General features: G+C 38.4%; 1 protein-coding gene across 1 annotated transcript in view; it reads right to left on the bottom strand.

The window, feature by feature from the left end:
• Positions 1–2,051: 2,051 nt before the first annotated feature.
• The window catches only part of LOC111162137 (SHC adaptor protein 4), a 131,673-nt gene continuing 118,892 nt past the window's right edge, over positions 2,052–14,832 (bottom strand). The window contains exons 11-12 of the mRNA XM_022526334.1: positions 11,227–11,480; positions 2,052–4,478 (exon numbers count right to left, since the gene is read on the bottom strand). Of these exons, the coding sequence (XP_022382042.1) occupies positions 4,344–4,478; positions 11,227–11,480 (389 nt within the window). The 3' untranslated portion in view covers positions 2,052–4,343. The remainder of the gene's footprint in view (positions 4,479–11,226; positions 11,481–14,832) is intronic.

The following is a 14,832-nucleotide window of genomic DNA, read 5'->3' on the forward strand; positions in this document are numbered from 1 at the left end:
TGGCAGGGCAGGGGAGAAGGAAACTCACAGGCACCTCTGGCTCTTGGTGACTCAAAGCAGCTCCCCTTACCTGAAGCTGTCTTCAGAAAGAAGAGCCCCTCTGCGGTAGTTAGGAGCAAAACACACGGAAGCCAGCAGGGGACAGGCAGAAATGATTCAAAGGATCTGAAAGGGTCTGGGCAGAGGGGGCCAGGTCTCGCACGCCATCTGTGTTTGCCATCCTTTGATGTTGTCAGCGTATCTCTGAAGATAATATCAAACATTACATTTGAGGCCCCTGGTGAAGGTGGCTTCATGTAGTTCATCCAGATGACTCCTCCTAGTCCTAGTATGATGGGACCTAGGATGACCAAGATGATCCCACTGGTGAAAATTTCAACAGTTAAAGTAGCGATCTTCCTAAAATCTCTTGACATATCTATCTCTTAGCTCCAAAACATTTTTTAAATTAAATCTTTTATTTTGGAAAAATTGTAGATTCACAAGCAGTTAGTTGTAAGAAATAATACAGGGAGAGCTCCTCTACAAATAATATGTTTTTCAAAACTATAGTACCGTATCACAACCACAATATCCACATTGATACAATCAAAATTCAAAACTATTGCATCACACAAAGATTCCCCACATTGCCCTTTTGTAACTGTACCCGCTCTCCCTCCTCTTTAACACCTAATCTATTCTCCATTTCTATAATTTTGTCATTACAAGAATATTATATAATTATAGTCCTATAGTATGTAACCTTTGGGATTAGCTTTTTGCTCCACATAATTCTCTGCAGATTCAGTCACGTTGTATCAGTTTGCCATTCCTTTTGATTGCTGAGTAGTATTCCATGGTATGTGTATACTGCCGTCCGTTTAACCATTCACCCACTAAAGGAACATGTGGGGTATTGCCCGCTTTAGGTCATTACAAACAAAGCTACTATAAACTTTCCTGTGTATACGTAGGTTTTCACTTCCCTGTGATCTAAGCCCAGTGGTGTAATTACTGGGTTGAATGTTAGCTGCATGTTTAGTTTCTTAAATAAACCCTCAAACTGCTTTCCAGAGGGGCTGTACTATTTTACATTCTCACCAGGAATGCATGTGTGGTCCACTTTCTCCTCATCAGGCCAGTGTTTAGTATTGTCAGTATTTTTCATTTTACCCATTCAGGTATGTGTATAGTAATATCTAATTGTGATTTTAATCTGCATTTCCTAACTGGCTAATGATTGTGAACATATTTTCACGTGTTTGTTTGCCATCCATATATCGTCAGTGAATTGTCTGTGTTTTTTGCCCACTTTCTAATTAGATTTTTTTACTGTTGAGTTTTGAGTTTTTTACTTATTCTAGATACTAGCCCTCTCTCAGATATGTGATTTTCAAATATTTTTTCCCAGTCTATCGCTTGCCCTTCATCCTCTTTATGGAGTCTTTTACAGAGCAAAAATTTATTATTTCGATGAAATGCAATGTACTAGTTTTTCCTTTAATGGATCATGTCAACTCTAAAAATTCTTTGCCTTACTCTATATTCTAAAGATTTTCTCTTGTGTTTTTCTTTCCTAAAAGTTTCATAGTTTTACATTTTATGTTTAAATCCATAACCCATTTGAGTTACTGTCTATGTAAAGTGTGAGGTTTGTTCTCTTGCCACAGATGTCCAACTGCTCCAATGCCATTTGTTGAAAAGGCTGTCCTTCTTCCATTAAGTATAATGTCCATAGCCGCCTCCTCATGGAGTCACCGGGGCTGGGGGGAGTACCTCCACTGGAGCCCACAGCTCCTAGAAGGCAGTCCTCCCACAGAGCTCTCTCTCTCTCTGGATTACATTACCGTGATCTCCCCTTACCTGTTCACTGGTCCCAGGGCACTGCGTCCTCCTTTGTGGTTTCCCCATACTCTGCCCACACCTTTGTAAAGAGACCCTTTATTAAACCCTCCTCGCATTACCCAACTGAAGTGAGCCATCTGTTTCCTGTCAGGACACTGATATATCCTGCAAATGATAAATTTTCCAAACCCCAACATCAGACATATACAGTCAATTGTCACAAAGCAATGATCATTTATTTTTTTTTTTGAAAAGTCATTTACAGGTATTTAGAGGCAAATGGATTTCCACTTTAAAACAGATGAAGATAAGCATGTGTCATTAAAATAGCATGCAATCAAACATTTCTTCTATTGTTTCATTTTGTTTTAACTGTGTCTGTGGTACTTGTAAGTGCAGTATTTGCTTACCTAACTACTATAACATTACAGTCAAATACTGATTATCCATGTACTGGTTCATCCTGTGCCAGGATTCATGTACTGCTCGTATCATTTATACTCTCTGCATCTGTTTCTATCAAGAACTTTTTCCTGCAATCCCGTTAACACTCTGCTCAACCAGTCTTGAGACCACAACCCTGCTCTGTCTCTGCCAGGTGACTAGATCACCCACATGTTTCTACTATCTATACTCATGCTGACCCCTTTTTGTGGGGACAGATCATCAAGAACCAAGGTATATATAAAACTGATCAAAGAGCCATTATTTCCTCGTTGTGTAAAAGGAAACAAACCTACCTAAGCAATCAGTGGCACCAGAAGTAGGAGAAAATCATAAACCTTTACAGAGGAAATATTACAGTTCAGTGTTCCTTGATGTCTGATTATTTCTACCCCCCAAAAGTTTCTTGTCTTTTACTTAAAACTTAGCAAATATATCACAAAGATTAAGTTGTATCTACATAGCCAAAATGAAGTGGGGTTAAGGCAACTGTCCAGATTACTCAGGATAAAAAAGCATCCTAAAGCAATGGCCAAACCACTCTATGCAAAGGCAAGGAAAAGACTGAAGCCATTTCCTGCTACTCTAAACAACCGAATCCACTTCCACTGTCACTACTGAGAGCGCGCCAGTGTGTCTGTGTTTGTGATGGAAAGGCTCGGGGTCTCTGCTACCTGAATGTTGGTTTCAGTTGTGCCCTTCATTCTGTGAGTACAGGTACAGACTAAAGGAAAAAGCTCATCTTCACCTTCCTTATACAAACTGATTTATCAATACTGACTCCTAATAAATGGAAAACTTGCTTTTTGTAAACTCATCTTATCTTAGGGCTGAGATGCACCTCTGAATTCACCTAGCCCAAGTCCCTTATTTCATAGATAAGGAAACTGGAGTCCAGGTGGGTTTAGCAGCCGGCTCAAGGTCATATCGAGAGACCTGGCTTGCACCTTTCTCTATGCAACACTTAATTACACCAACAGTTTATCAGTGTAACTACATGTGACAAACCTTTCCAGATGTTTCGTTCAATATGTTTTCTCCCTTCTGCATTTTGTCTGATCATATCTAGAAAAGATACTCAGGATACAGGTGAGAGACTGATTCAGTCACAGCCAATCAAGAGGATATTTCCTGATACTTTCAAATAAAATCAGTATTTTAAATAAGAATGAAACCAATTTGAATGTCGAATATGAAGAACATGGGTTTGTCTGCCATGTTTTAAATCCATGTGCTCATGAGCTTCCTCTGTGTGTAGGGGGAGGGGGAGGGGAAGGAAAGAGGGAGAAATACGATGAAATAGAAATGATTGATAGATTTGGCCTCTCTTCAGCTTATGCTATGCTGCATACAAACCATCTGAATAGCAAAGATTGAGAAATACTAGGCCAAAGAATTTAGGCTCCAACCCTTTAAGTAGTAAATGGGACAGGCCAGTGAAACAGACCAATGCTTTCAGTGACTTTTGATTCAACTCTACTGGCATAGACACAGTCCAAATTCAACAACAAATTTATTTTAACATTGCAGTGAAAGTGCTACTAAACCGAAAATGTAATAAAGTCAGTAACTATCAAGCAAATTACTTCTTATTTTTGTAACAAGGAAAAACTTTTTTTGGCAAATAGTTCTATAGTTAGAGAATATGAAGATACTTAGAACTAATCTCCCCAATATGAAAATGTCCCCAAATTATCAAGTTGAAAGGCACATACCACTGCCCCAGCAGTTCATCCAAGGAGTCTTTAGCATGGGAAATTTTAATTGTGCTTTTAGCTTGCTATCAATGCAATACGGCCTTAAAAAGTGACATCCGTGCATATGTATAATTTCTTTTCAAAGGGATCAATCCTCTTCCCCTTTTCTGATTTTCACTTTCTGAAGATTGATCTTTGTTAGTTCTTTGTCTTATTAAGGACAGAGTCCATGATGGTCTTGGAAAAATGTACTTCACAGTTTGTGCTCTAGCTTGTCTATAAACCAAGTTTGGATTATCTTTGTGTCCTAACACCACTTTCTTGAAATATCAGTGTGATGGTACTTCCAAATGGTTATTTGTTGGAATGCAAAAGTCATGGATTATTTTCTTTTCTCACTGGTTGTTTAAGGCTTACTTCGCTTCCAGAAGAAATGATTGGCAAACTGTTATCCATGTGGTATCTGATAAGATGGCCGACATTATCAAACACATGATCCTTGGTCCTTACCTTGAAAAGGAAGTACAAGTATTGAGGTTAAATTATAATAGTTCTCCCATAAGATGTAAAGAATCAGGAAAAGAAAAAAAAAAAAGACACATCCCCGAAGGAGATATTTGGCTGAATAACAAAACAAACAAACAAACAAAAAAAAGAAAAAAAAAGAAAAAGAAAAGAAAAAGAAAAGAAAAAAAAAAAGAAAGAAAGGTACTTTTCAACTCTATATCCCTTAGGAAACACTTGTCTCATTCCCCATTACCATTTTTTTTTTTTAGCAATTTTCCCTCTCAGTTAGAAAAATGATAAAAACTGTTACCCAATCCAAATTTGCAACAACTCTTTTTGCCATGTTACTGTTTCATGTATTTTATCACATTGCCATTGCTATAAATATTTAACGGTATATAGAAGCATGAATCCCAGGATTACAATTATAACCCAGCAAGCAGACTGTTGCCAAAATATCTTGTGTCTGTACGAAGTGGCCCTTCTGGAGAAGTCCTGCCTCTTCTTGGAGGCTCAACACAAATCCTGTCTCCTTCAAGAAGCCTCGTCAGACCTTCCTAATAGGCATTCATGTCTCCTTCCTGCAGACTTCATGGTAGCTCATTCATAAATATGTTATATGGAACTTCTTGCCTGTTGCCAAAGCAACTCGGTTTCCCTATGCTTGCTTTCTCTTGAGCTTTCTCTCTTGCTTACTCTCCATCATGACTCCACTGGCCACAATGCATTCCTTTGTGGAGGGTGGCTGGGAACTGCCCAGGAGCAGGACGTCATGCAGCCAGAGAATACCTTGCTCCATGATTCTGCTACCTCTCTACAAGGGATTTTTTTAGTTCTGTTTAGATATTGGTTTTTAGCATATTAAAGAAAACACAATTTGGGGGGGAATAATTGACCTAATTTGAATATAACCATGAATTAGATAAGTAAGGGTAATGTTTCAATGTTAAAATTTCTTGATCTTGATCACTGTACTATGTGTAAGAGAACATCTCTACTCTTGGGAAATACACACTCAAGGATTAAGAGGAAAAACGCACAAGGTTTCTCACTTACTCTCAAATGGCTCCAAGCCTTGAAAACATTTTGATCTCCTTCATCTCAACCCCAACCCATGTCAAATCAGTGGATCAGTCCTGCCAGTCTGTGTTGTAAATTCCAGCTCACTCTGCCCTCCTCTCTGTATTTCTCCTGCCTCCATTCTGATTCAGGCTTTCACTAGTTCTTACCTGGAATCCCCTCATTACTTTCTTCTCTAAGCAATCCTGAATACAAATGTCAAGTTAATCTTCCAGTGCAGGGATTATAAACTACCCACTCTCCAGCCGAACATACCAGGAGATGTTTTACAGTTTGCTGTGGGGGAAAGGTAGAAGGCGCCCAATAGAGAGTTCTTAAGTATTTTGAATTAAAAATGGGGAGATCACCTATACAAATTTCATTTTGTGGCTTCTTTGGGAAAATCACATCCAGCTACCCTGGACCCTTACTCCAAATGGCAGCAAGTGACCAGAGCTGCGTGTGACTGTCTCTCTTACACAGGACATGCTCTTCCCAGTTCGTCATGGCCCCCTGCACTCCATGCGCATTCCACCATTTGCCCAGCTTTACACACTGCAAATAGTGGCTGCTGTTGTCCCAGTCACAAGGGGCATGTGTTTGTGTGTGTGTGTGCGTGTCTGTGTGTGTGTGTATGAGAGAGAGAGAGAGATAACAAAACCATAACATGAGATCTACCCCCTGAACAAGTTTTTGAGTGTACAACAGTGTAGTTAACTCTAAGCATAATGCCATACAACAGATTACTGTAACTTTTTCATCTTACAAGGCTGAAACCAATAGTCATTAAACAACAACCACCACCTGTTTCTTCCTCCCCACCTGGCCCTGGCAACTACCATTCTACTTTCTATTTCTATGAGTTTGACTACTTTTGATACCCCATATAATTGGAATCATGCAGTACTTGTCATCCTGTGACTGGCTTATTTTAATTATTTTAATTTTAATTAGCAGGATATTCTCCAGGTTCATTCATGTTGTAGCATATGATAGACTTTTGTCTTCTTACGGCGGAATAGCGTTCTGTTGTATACTTGTATACATATACATACACACACCACATTTTGTTAATCTATTAATCCATCAAGCGACATTAAGCTTGTTCCTACTACCTGGCTACTGTGAATAAGATGGGAGTGCAAATGTCTATTTAAAAATCCTGATTTCAATTCTTTTGGGATAAAAACCTGTCCAATAAATATGGACCATATGGGAATTCTATTTTTAATTTTTTGAGGACACTCCATACTGCTTTCCACAGCAGCTACACCATTATACATTCCCACTAACATATTCTGCACACCCTCACCAAAACTTGTTCTTTTCTGTTTGCTTTTTATAATGGTCATCCTAACAGGGGTGAAGTGATATCTTACTGTGAACTCGATTCCACTTCCCTGATGATTATAGTTGTTGAGCATCTTTTAAAATACCTGCTGGCCATATGTAGATCTTCTTTGGAGACATGACTGTTCAAGTTATCTGCCCATTTTTAAATCAGATTATTTGGGTTTTTTTTGTTATTAAGTTGTAGAAATTTCTTATAGACTTTGAAATTTAACCCCTTACCAGACATACAGTTTGCAAATATTATCTCCCATTCTGATTGTCTTTCACTCTGTTGATTGTTTTCTTTGCTGTGCAGAAATTTTTTAGTTTTATATAGTCTCACTTGTCTGTTTTTGCATTTGCTTGCATTTTTGGTGTTATATCCAAGAAATCATTGTCAAAAGCAATATTATGAAATTTTTCTTTTATCTTTTCTCCTAGTTTTACAGTGTCAGATCTTACATATACGTCTTTAATCTATTTTGAATAAATTTTGGGGTGTGCTGTAATATAGGAGGTCTAATTTTATTCTTTGCATATAGATATCATTCTCCCAAAACTATTTGCTGAAAAGAGTATTCTTTCCCTGTTGTGTATTCTTGGCAACATTTGCAAAGACCATTTGGCCATAAATGCATCGGTTTATCTCTGGGCTTTCTGTTCTGTTCCATTGGTCTATATGTCTGTCTTCATGCCAGTACCATCCTGGTTTGATTACTCTAGCTTTGAAATCAGTAAGTGTGATGTCTCCAGCTTTATTTTTCTTTCTGAAGATTGTTTTGGCTATTGTGGTTCCAAATGAATACTAAGAGTGTATTTCTATTTCTATAAAATGCTTTTAAAATTTTTATGGAGATTGCATTGAATTTGTAGATTACTTTGGATAATATGGAGGTTTTAACAATAGCAAATCCTCTAATCCATGAACATAGGATGTCTTTCCATTTGTGTCTTCTTTAATTTCTCTCAGTCAGCAATGTTTTGTGGTTTTCAGCGTATAAGTCTTTTGTCTCCTTGGTTACATTTATACTTAAGTATTTTATTCTTTTTGACGGTAATGTAAATGAGATTGTTTTCTGAATTTCCTTCTCAGATTGTTCATTATTATTATATACAAATGCAACTGATTTTTGTATATTCACTTTCTATCCTGCAATGTTGCTGAAATTATTTATTAGTCATAACAGGTTTTTTGTGGAATCTTTAGGATTGCCTACATATAAGATTATATCATCTTTGAAGAGATAATTTTACTTCTTCCTTTCCAATTTGGATGCCTTTTATTTCTTTCTCTTGCCTAATTTCCTTGGATAGTACTTCCAGCACTATGTTAAGCAAAAGTGGTAAAAGGAAAAACTTTTTCACTGTGAGTATGGTATTAGCTGTAGGCTTTAAACATATGGCCTTTGTCATGCTGAGGTAATTTCCTTCTACTCCTAGTTCACTGAGTGTGGGGTTGTTTTTTTTTTTTTTAATCATGAAAGGGTTTTGGGGTGGCTGGGTGGTTCAGTGAGTTAAAGCCTCTGCCTTTGGCTCAGGTCATAATCCTGGGGTCCTGGGATTGAGCCCCACATCGGGCTCTCTGCTCAGTGGGGAGCCTGCTTCCCCCTCTCTCTCTGCCTGCCTCTCTGCCTACTTGTGATCTCTGTCTGTCAAATAAATAAATAAATAAATAAATAATCTTTCATCATGAAACGGTGTTTAGTTTTGTCAGATGCTTTTTATTCATCTATTGAGATGACCATATGATTTTTATCCATCATTTTGTTAATGTGGTGGGCCACATCAATTGCTTTCTTTGATGAACCTTCCTAGCAATCCAGGGATAAATCCCACTTGGTCATGGTATATGATCCTTTAGTGAACTATTGGATGTGGTTTGCTAGTATTTTGTTAAGGATTTTTATATGTATGTTCATCAGACATACTGGCCTCTGTTTTCCTTTCTTGTAGTGTCTTTTTCTAGTTTTGGTATATAGGTAATGCAGGCCTCATAAAATGAGTTTTTAAGTATTTTTTCCTCTTCATTTTCTTAAAATATTTTATTTATTTGAAAGAGAGAGAGAGAGAACATGCAAGAGAGCACAAGTCAGGGGAGGGGCAGAGGGAGAAGGAAATGCAGAGGGAGAGGGAGAAGCAGAATCACCGCTGAGTAGGGAGCCTTCTGGTAGGGGGAGGTGGATCTCAGGACCCCAAGATCATGACCTGAGCCAAAGGCAGACACTTAACCAACTGAGCCACCCAGGCGCCTCTCCTCTTCATTTTTTTGGAAAAAGTTTAAGAAGCATTGACATTAATTCTTTAAATATCCAAAAGAATTTATGTGTGAAACTATCTGGTCCTGGACTTTTTTGTGTGTGTGGGAAGTTTTTGACTAGTGATTCAATCTCCTTACTAGCAATTTGTTCAGGTTTTCTATTTCTTTGTGGTTCACTCTTGGTAGGTTGTATGTTTTTAGGAATTTATCCATTTCTTCTGGGTTATCCAATTTGTTGGCATAAAATTATCTTAATAACCTCTTATAATTGTTTAATAAAATTATTTAATCATTTAATTTGTCATCAGTTGTAATGTCTCTTCTTTCCTTTCTGATTTTATTTGTTTGAGTCTTCCCTCTTGCTTTCTAAGCCATCTAGCTAAAGATCAGTTTCATGTATCCTTTCAAAACACCAACTTGTAGTTTTGTGGATTTTTTCCTATTATGTTTCTATTCTCTTTCATTTATTTCACTGTAATCTGAAATATTTCCTTTCTTCTGCTAATTTTGAGTTTAGTTTGTTCTTTTATAGTTCCTTGAGATGCAGAGTTAGATTGTTTATTTGAGATTTTTTTTTTCGGTGTAGACATTTATCACCATCAACTTCCTTCATATTGTTTCTGCCATATCCCGTAGTTCTGGTATGTTATGTTTTAATTTCCATTTGTTTCCAGATATTTTCTAATTTCCCCTTGATTTCTGCTTTGGCATTTGTTCTTCAAGAGTGTATTGTTTAACCAACTTATTTGTAAATTTTCTCTCTGCCATTAATATCTAGTTTCATTCCATTGTGGTAAGAAAAGATACTTGGTATGATTTCACTCTTCTTACATCTCCTAGGACTTGTTTTGTGACCTGACAGGAGATCCATCCTAGTATTTATGATCTAACATGTGAATGCTCTGAGTATGCTTGAGAAGAATGTGTATTCTGAGGCTAGTGGGTGGAATGTTCTGTATTTGTCTGATAGGTCCATTTGGTCTACACTGTTGTTCAAGTCCTTCTGACTGGACGTTCTATCCATTATTGAAAGTGGAGCATTGAAATCTCCCACTAATATTGTGTTACTATTTCTCCCTTAAGTTCTGTCAACGTTTGAGTCATATATCTGGGTACTCTGATATTGGGTGCATATACATTTATAATTGTTATATCTTCCTGGTGAATTGATCCTTCTATCATTATATAATGTCCTTCTTTGTCTCTTTTAACAGTTTTTGACTTGAAATCTATTTTGTCTGATACAAGTATGGCCACCCACCCCTGCTCTCTTTTGGTTATCATTTGCATAGAATATCTTTACCCATCCTTTCACTTTCAGACTATGCATGTCCTTAAATCTAAAGTGAGCTCTTCTAGACAGCATATAGTCGGATCTTGCTTTATATCTGCTTCTATATTTTAGATTAGGAGAAGCCTAATCCATTTACATGTAAACTAATTATTAATAGGGAAAGACTATTAGCATTTTGTTAACTGTTTTTTGTCCACGATCATTTCTGTCCCATCCTCTGCCTAGCTATACATTTTTTAATTGGCTTCATGCTCTGCGTGTTCTTATGCTTCCTTCTCTATGCTCCAAATATACCCCCTTTTAAAATGCTGCTGTCTTTCAAGGTTCATTTTACATGCCAGACCCTGCAAGAAGCCTTTAGTTTCCCTCAACCAGAGCACTCCTCTATCACAAGAAACACTATAATGCTTTGGCTGAACCATTCTTACGTCATTCATACTTGTGTTATAATTATTTAAGCATCTGTTTTATGAAATCATACGCTATAAGCACTCTGGTAGCAAGGACAAGGTATGTGATACTGAACAGTGGTCAGCTGCGAATCCTTACACTTCTGTGTTGTAGGTACTCACTTAGTTCTCTAAACTGAAGTGGGAAGGGCAGAAAGAGCTGCCCTCTACTTGATCCTCTGGGGTGGCTCCCTCTCAAACCCCTCCACTAGCCCCCTTAGTTAGCACTTCCTGCTCCAGCTAGCAGGCTCAAGAGAAAGAAAACTCTTAGTTTTAACATGCGACAGGTTTTGGACTAATTACTCAGAATAACCTTAATTAAAACATCCTGCGAAAACCATAATAAGAAGTCAATGATACCTTGCCTTCGGGATCCACCAGGAGAAGATGCTTTGCCTGGCCTCCCTGTAGTCCACTTAGCACATACTGGCCAGGAGATGTTGCACTCTCTCGAACCAGGAAGTCCCCATCCTTTACCAACAGGCTCTCTGCTGCCTTCCTGCTCAGCTTGCCGTGGTAGCAGTCTTCATTCCGCAGCTGCTGCTTAATGTGTGGCAAAGAATGTGAGCTGGCAGGCTGGGCTGTGGCACCTGGCTGAACAGTTTCCGGTGCTTCTAGAGTCAAAACATAAATAGGGACATCACCACCTCTTTCATTCATTCACTCATTCATTCATTCAGCACATACAACTTGAGGCCCTACTGTGTGCCGTGCACTGTTTAAATAATGCTGCTTCTGGAACAAATGGGGTTTTTGTTTCCAGAACTTCCAACAGGCTTTAATTTAATGGTAGGTCCAAACATTGCCTTTGGCTTCTGTTACCGGGAAAAGCTTGCCCAGGTGCAGTTTTCCTTTCAGATGAGAAATGGAACTGACCCATGAGAACTGCTTACATAACTGCAGAGAGGGGCACATTACGTCCCAGGGGCTGTATGTTAAAGAGAAAGAAGCTTATGCAGACCCAGATCACAGATAACGTCTAAAACATTCCCAAACTCTTTTTGAAAATGCCTACAGTAACTTCAGACTAGGCCCCCTTTTGGTATTTAGCTTTTTATTTTTAAACCAAATTACTAATGTGTTTCAGAGATGCTTCTGACCCAAAACTTCAAAGCTATACTGAACCTCACAGCATTCCTATTAAGTGACCACTCTGGTGTTTTTGTCATTCACCTGTGGGGATGAAGCAGAGTTAAACGGGTAAAGGAAGGCAAAACATCAGGGAGGAGCTGGTCTCAGGCAGCTCCCCGCAGTTCTGCAGAATAAATATTACATAGCGTCGATGGCAGTGGGGGATGAGAAGATATACCCAGGTGGCACGTACTTGTATTATTGGTACCCACAGTGATAATAATTATTGTGTAGTTCCCATTTATCAAGTATGATAGGTACTGCTCAATGCTCTATATATATTATCTTGTTTCATTCTAAAACTAGAAATGGTCAGGAAATGGATTTTAAAGACTAAATGATTTACCTGAAGTCACAAAACGAATATGTTGTAAATCTCGACTTTGAAATGAGATCTATTTGACTCCAAAGTCCAAGTTCTAAATCACCACACACTAAGACCCTTGCCTTTAATGTGAAAATCTTCCAATTTTCAAAATTGGTCTAACTACTCTGCTTCTGTAGTACCTACAATGGTTCCTAGCAGATAGCAAGATACACAGCGTCTCCAGAAGTAATAACATCAAATTCTTAGGTCTGCATCCAGGTAAAAGTTGTCTGTTTTATATGGCAAATTTACTGGGAAAAAAACCACAGAAATCAGACTTCATCTTTTTTATTGCAAAGGGTCTTCTGCATAGAAACAAGCTTTCATCACTATAAATGCAAAGGTGTATTTCCATGTCCTTATGCAAGGGTCTCACAAATGAGAAATCCTCTGAACTCTAAGTTTTACAACTTACATATGATGATTTCATGAAGTCATTGATACAGGCAGCCAGGGCCCTGTAGATATAACCCAATTCTCCCATTAATATGTTACAGTTTTGTCTCTACTTAGGAACTTCTCTCTGCATAGCACAATTATGCTGCAGCATTCACAAATACATCTTTTTGAAGATAACTTTAGTCTATAATTAATGGCTGAAAATATTCTCCTCTCCAAACAATCATATCTATCTAGTGTTACCAGAAAAAGGCTGAAGAAATGTGTCCAGATCTGATGAATAATAAATGAAGTTAGCCTTAGTGCTGCTTGCTTTTACGCATAATCGAGAACTCTGATAAGTAACCGTGGACCCATTTCAGTGAGTGAGTGTGTGAGTGGAAGAGAGATGCGTGCGTGCGTGTGTGTGTATGGGCACGCATGTCGTAATGCATGATGGTTTCCAGTTTATTCTGAGATAAGGGTGGAGAGCTTTTGGACAAGGACTAAACAAAAGAAAAACAGACGTTATATCATCTTGAGAAGACGCAACAGATCATGGGCCAGCCTGAGAGTATGGATAATATTTTCCTAACATAGTTTCCCAAATTAGCACAAGAACAACATACACTGTACTGGGACATTTCAATCATCTAAACCTTTACTGAAAATCTAATTTTCCTAAAAGCAGAATATCTGACAGATTTTTACAAAATTTTTGTTTTAATTTTAAAAGTTATGCATGCTAAAGAAGACATCCAAATGACCAACAGGCACATGAAAAAGTGCTCCACATCGCTCGGCATCAGGGAAATACAAATCAAAACCACAGTTAGATACCACCTCACACCAGTCAGAATGGCTAAAATTAACAAGTCAGGAAATGACAGATGCTGGCGAGGATGCGGAGAAAGGGGAACCCTCCTACACTGTTGGTGGGAATGCAAACTGGTGCAGCCACCCTGGAAAACAGTATGGAGGTTCCTCAAAAAGTTGAAAATAGAGCTACCCTACCACCGAGCAATTGCACTACTGGTTATTTATCCTAAAGATACAAATGTAGTGATCTGAAGGGGCATGTGCACCTGAATGTTTATAGCAGCAATGTCCACAATAGCCAAACTATGGAAAGAACCTAGATGTCCATCAACAGATGAATGGATAAAGAAGATGTGGTGTGTGTGTATCCACACACACACACACACACACACACACACACAACCATCAAATACTATGGAACATTATGCAACAATCAAAACCCCAAAATCTTGGCATTTGCAACAACGTGGATAGGACTATAGGGTATTATGCTAATATCCTCTGAGTCAATCAGAGAAAGACAATTATCATATGGTCTCTCGGATATAAGCAAGTTGAGAGGCAGAGTCGGGGGTCATGGGGGCTAGGGAAGGAAAAAATGAAGCAAGATGGGATTGGGAGAGAGACAAACAATAAGGGACACTTAATCTCAGGAAACAAACTGAGGGTTGCTGGGGGGTTGGGAGGAGGGATAGGGCAGCTGGATTATGGATATCGGGGAGGATATGTGCTATCGTGAGTGCTGTGAATTGTGTAAGACTGGTGATTCACAGACCTGTACCCCTGAAGCAAATAATACATTATATGCTAATTTAAAAAAAGTTATGCATGCTACTTCTTTAAATCTGGGAAACACAGATAAACAAAGAAAATTAATCACCTGTGGTCCCATCATCAATAGTCTTTACCATTGTACTGCATTACTTATTATCGACTCCTTTCATACATAATGCAGAATTTGAGAAAGATAATAACTTAAATCTAGTTATTTATATAAAATTGCCCTACAGTACATCATTAGTTTTTTGGTTTTTTTTTTTAATTTCTTTTCAGCATAACAGAATTCATTGTTTTTGCACCACACCCAGTGCTCCATGCAATACGTGCCCTCCTTAATACCCACCACCTGGCTCCCCCAACTTCCCCACCCCCCGCCCCTTCAAAACCCTCAGATTGTTTTTCAGAGTCCATAGTCTCTCATGGTTCACCTCCCCTTCCAATTTCCCTCAACTCCCTTCTCCTCTCCATCTCCCTATGCCCTCCATGTTATT

Source organism: Enhydra lutris, unplaced genomic scaffold, assembly GCF_002288905.1.
Source record: "Enhydra lutris kenyoni isolate GAN:26980312 unplaced genomic scaffold, ASM228890v2 scaffoldscaffold4, whole genome shotgun sequence".
NCBI lineage: Eukaryota > Metazoa > Chordata > Mammalia > Carnivora > Mustelidae > Enhydra > Enhydra lutris.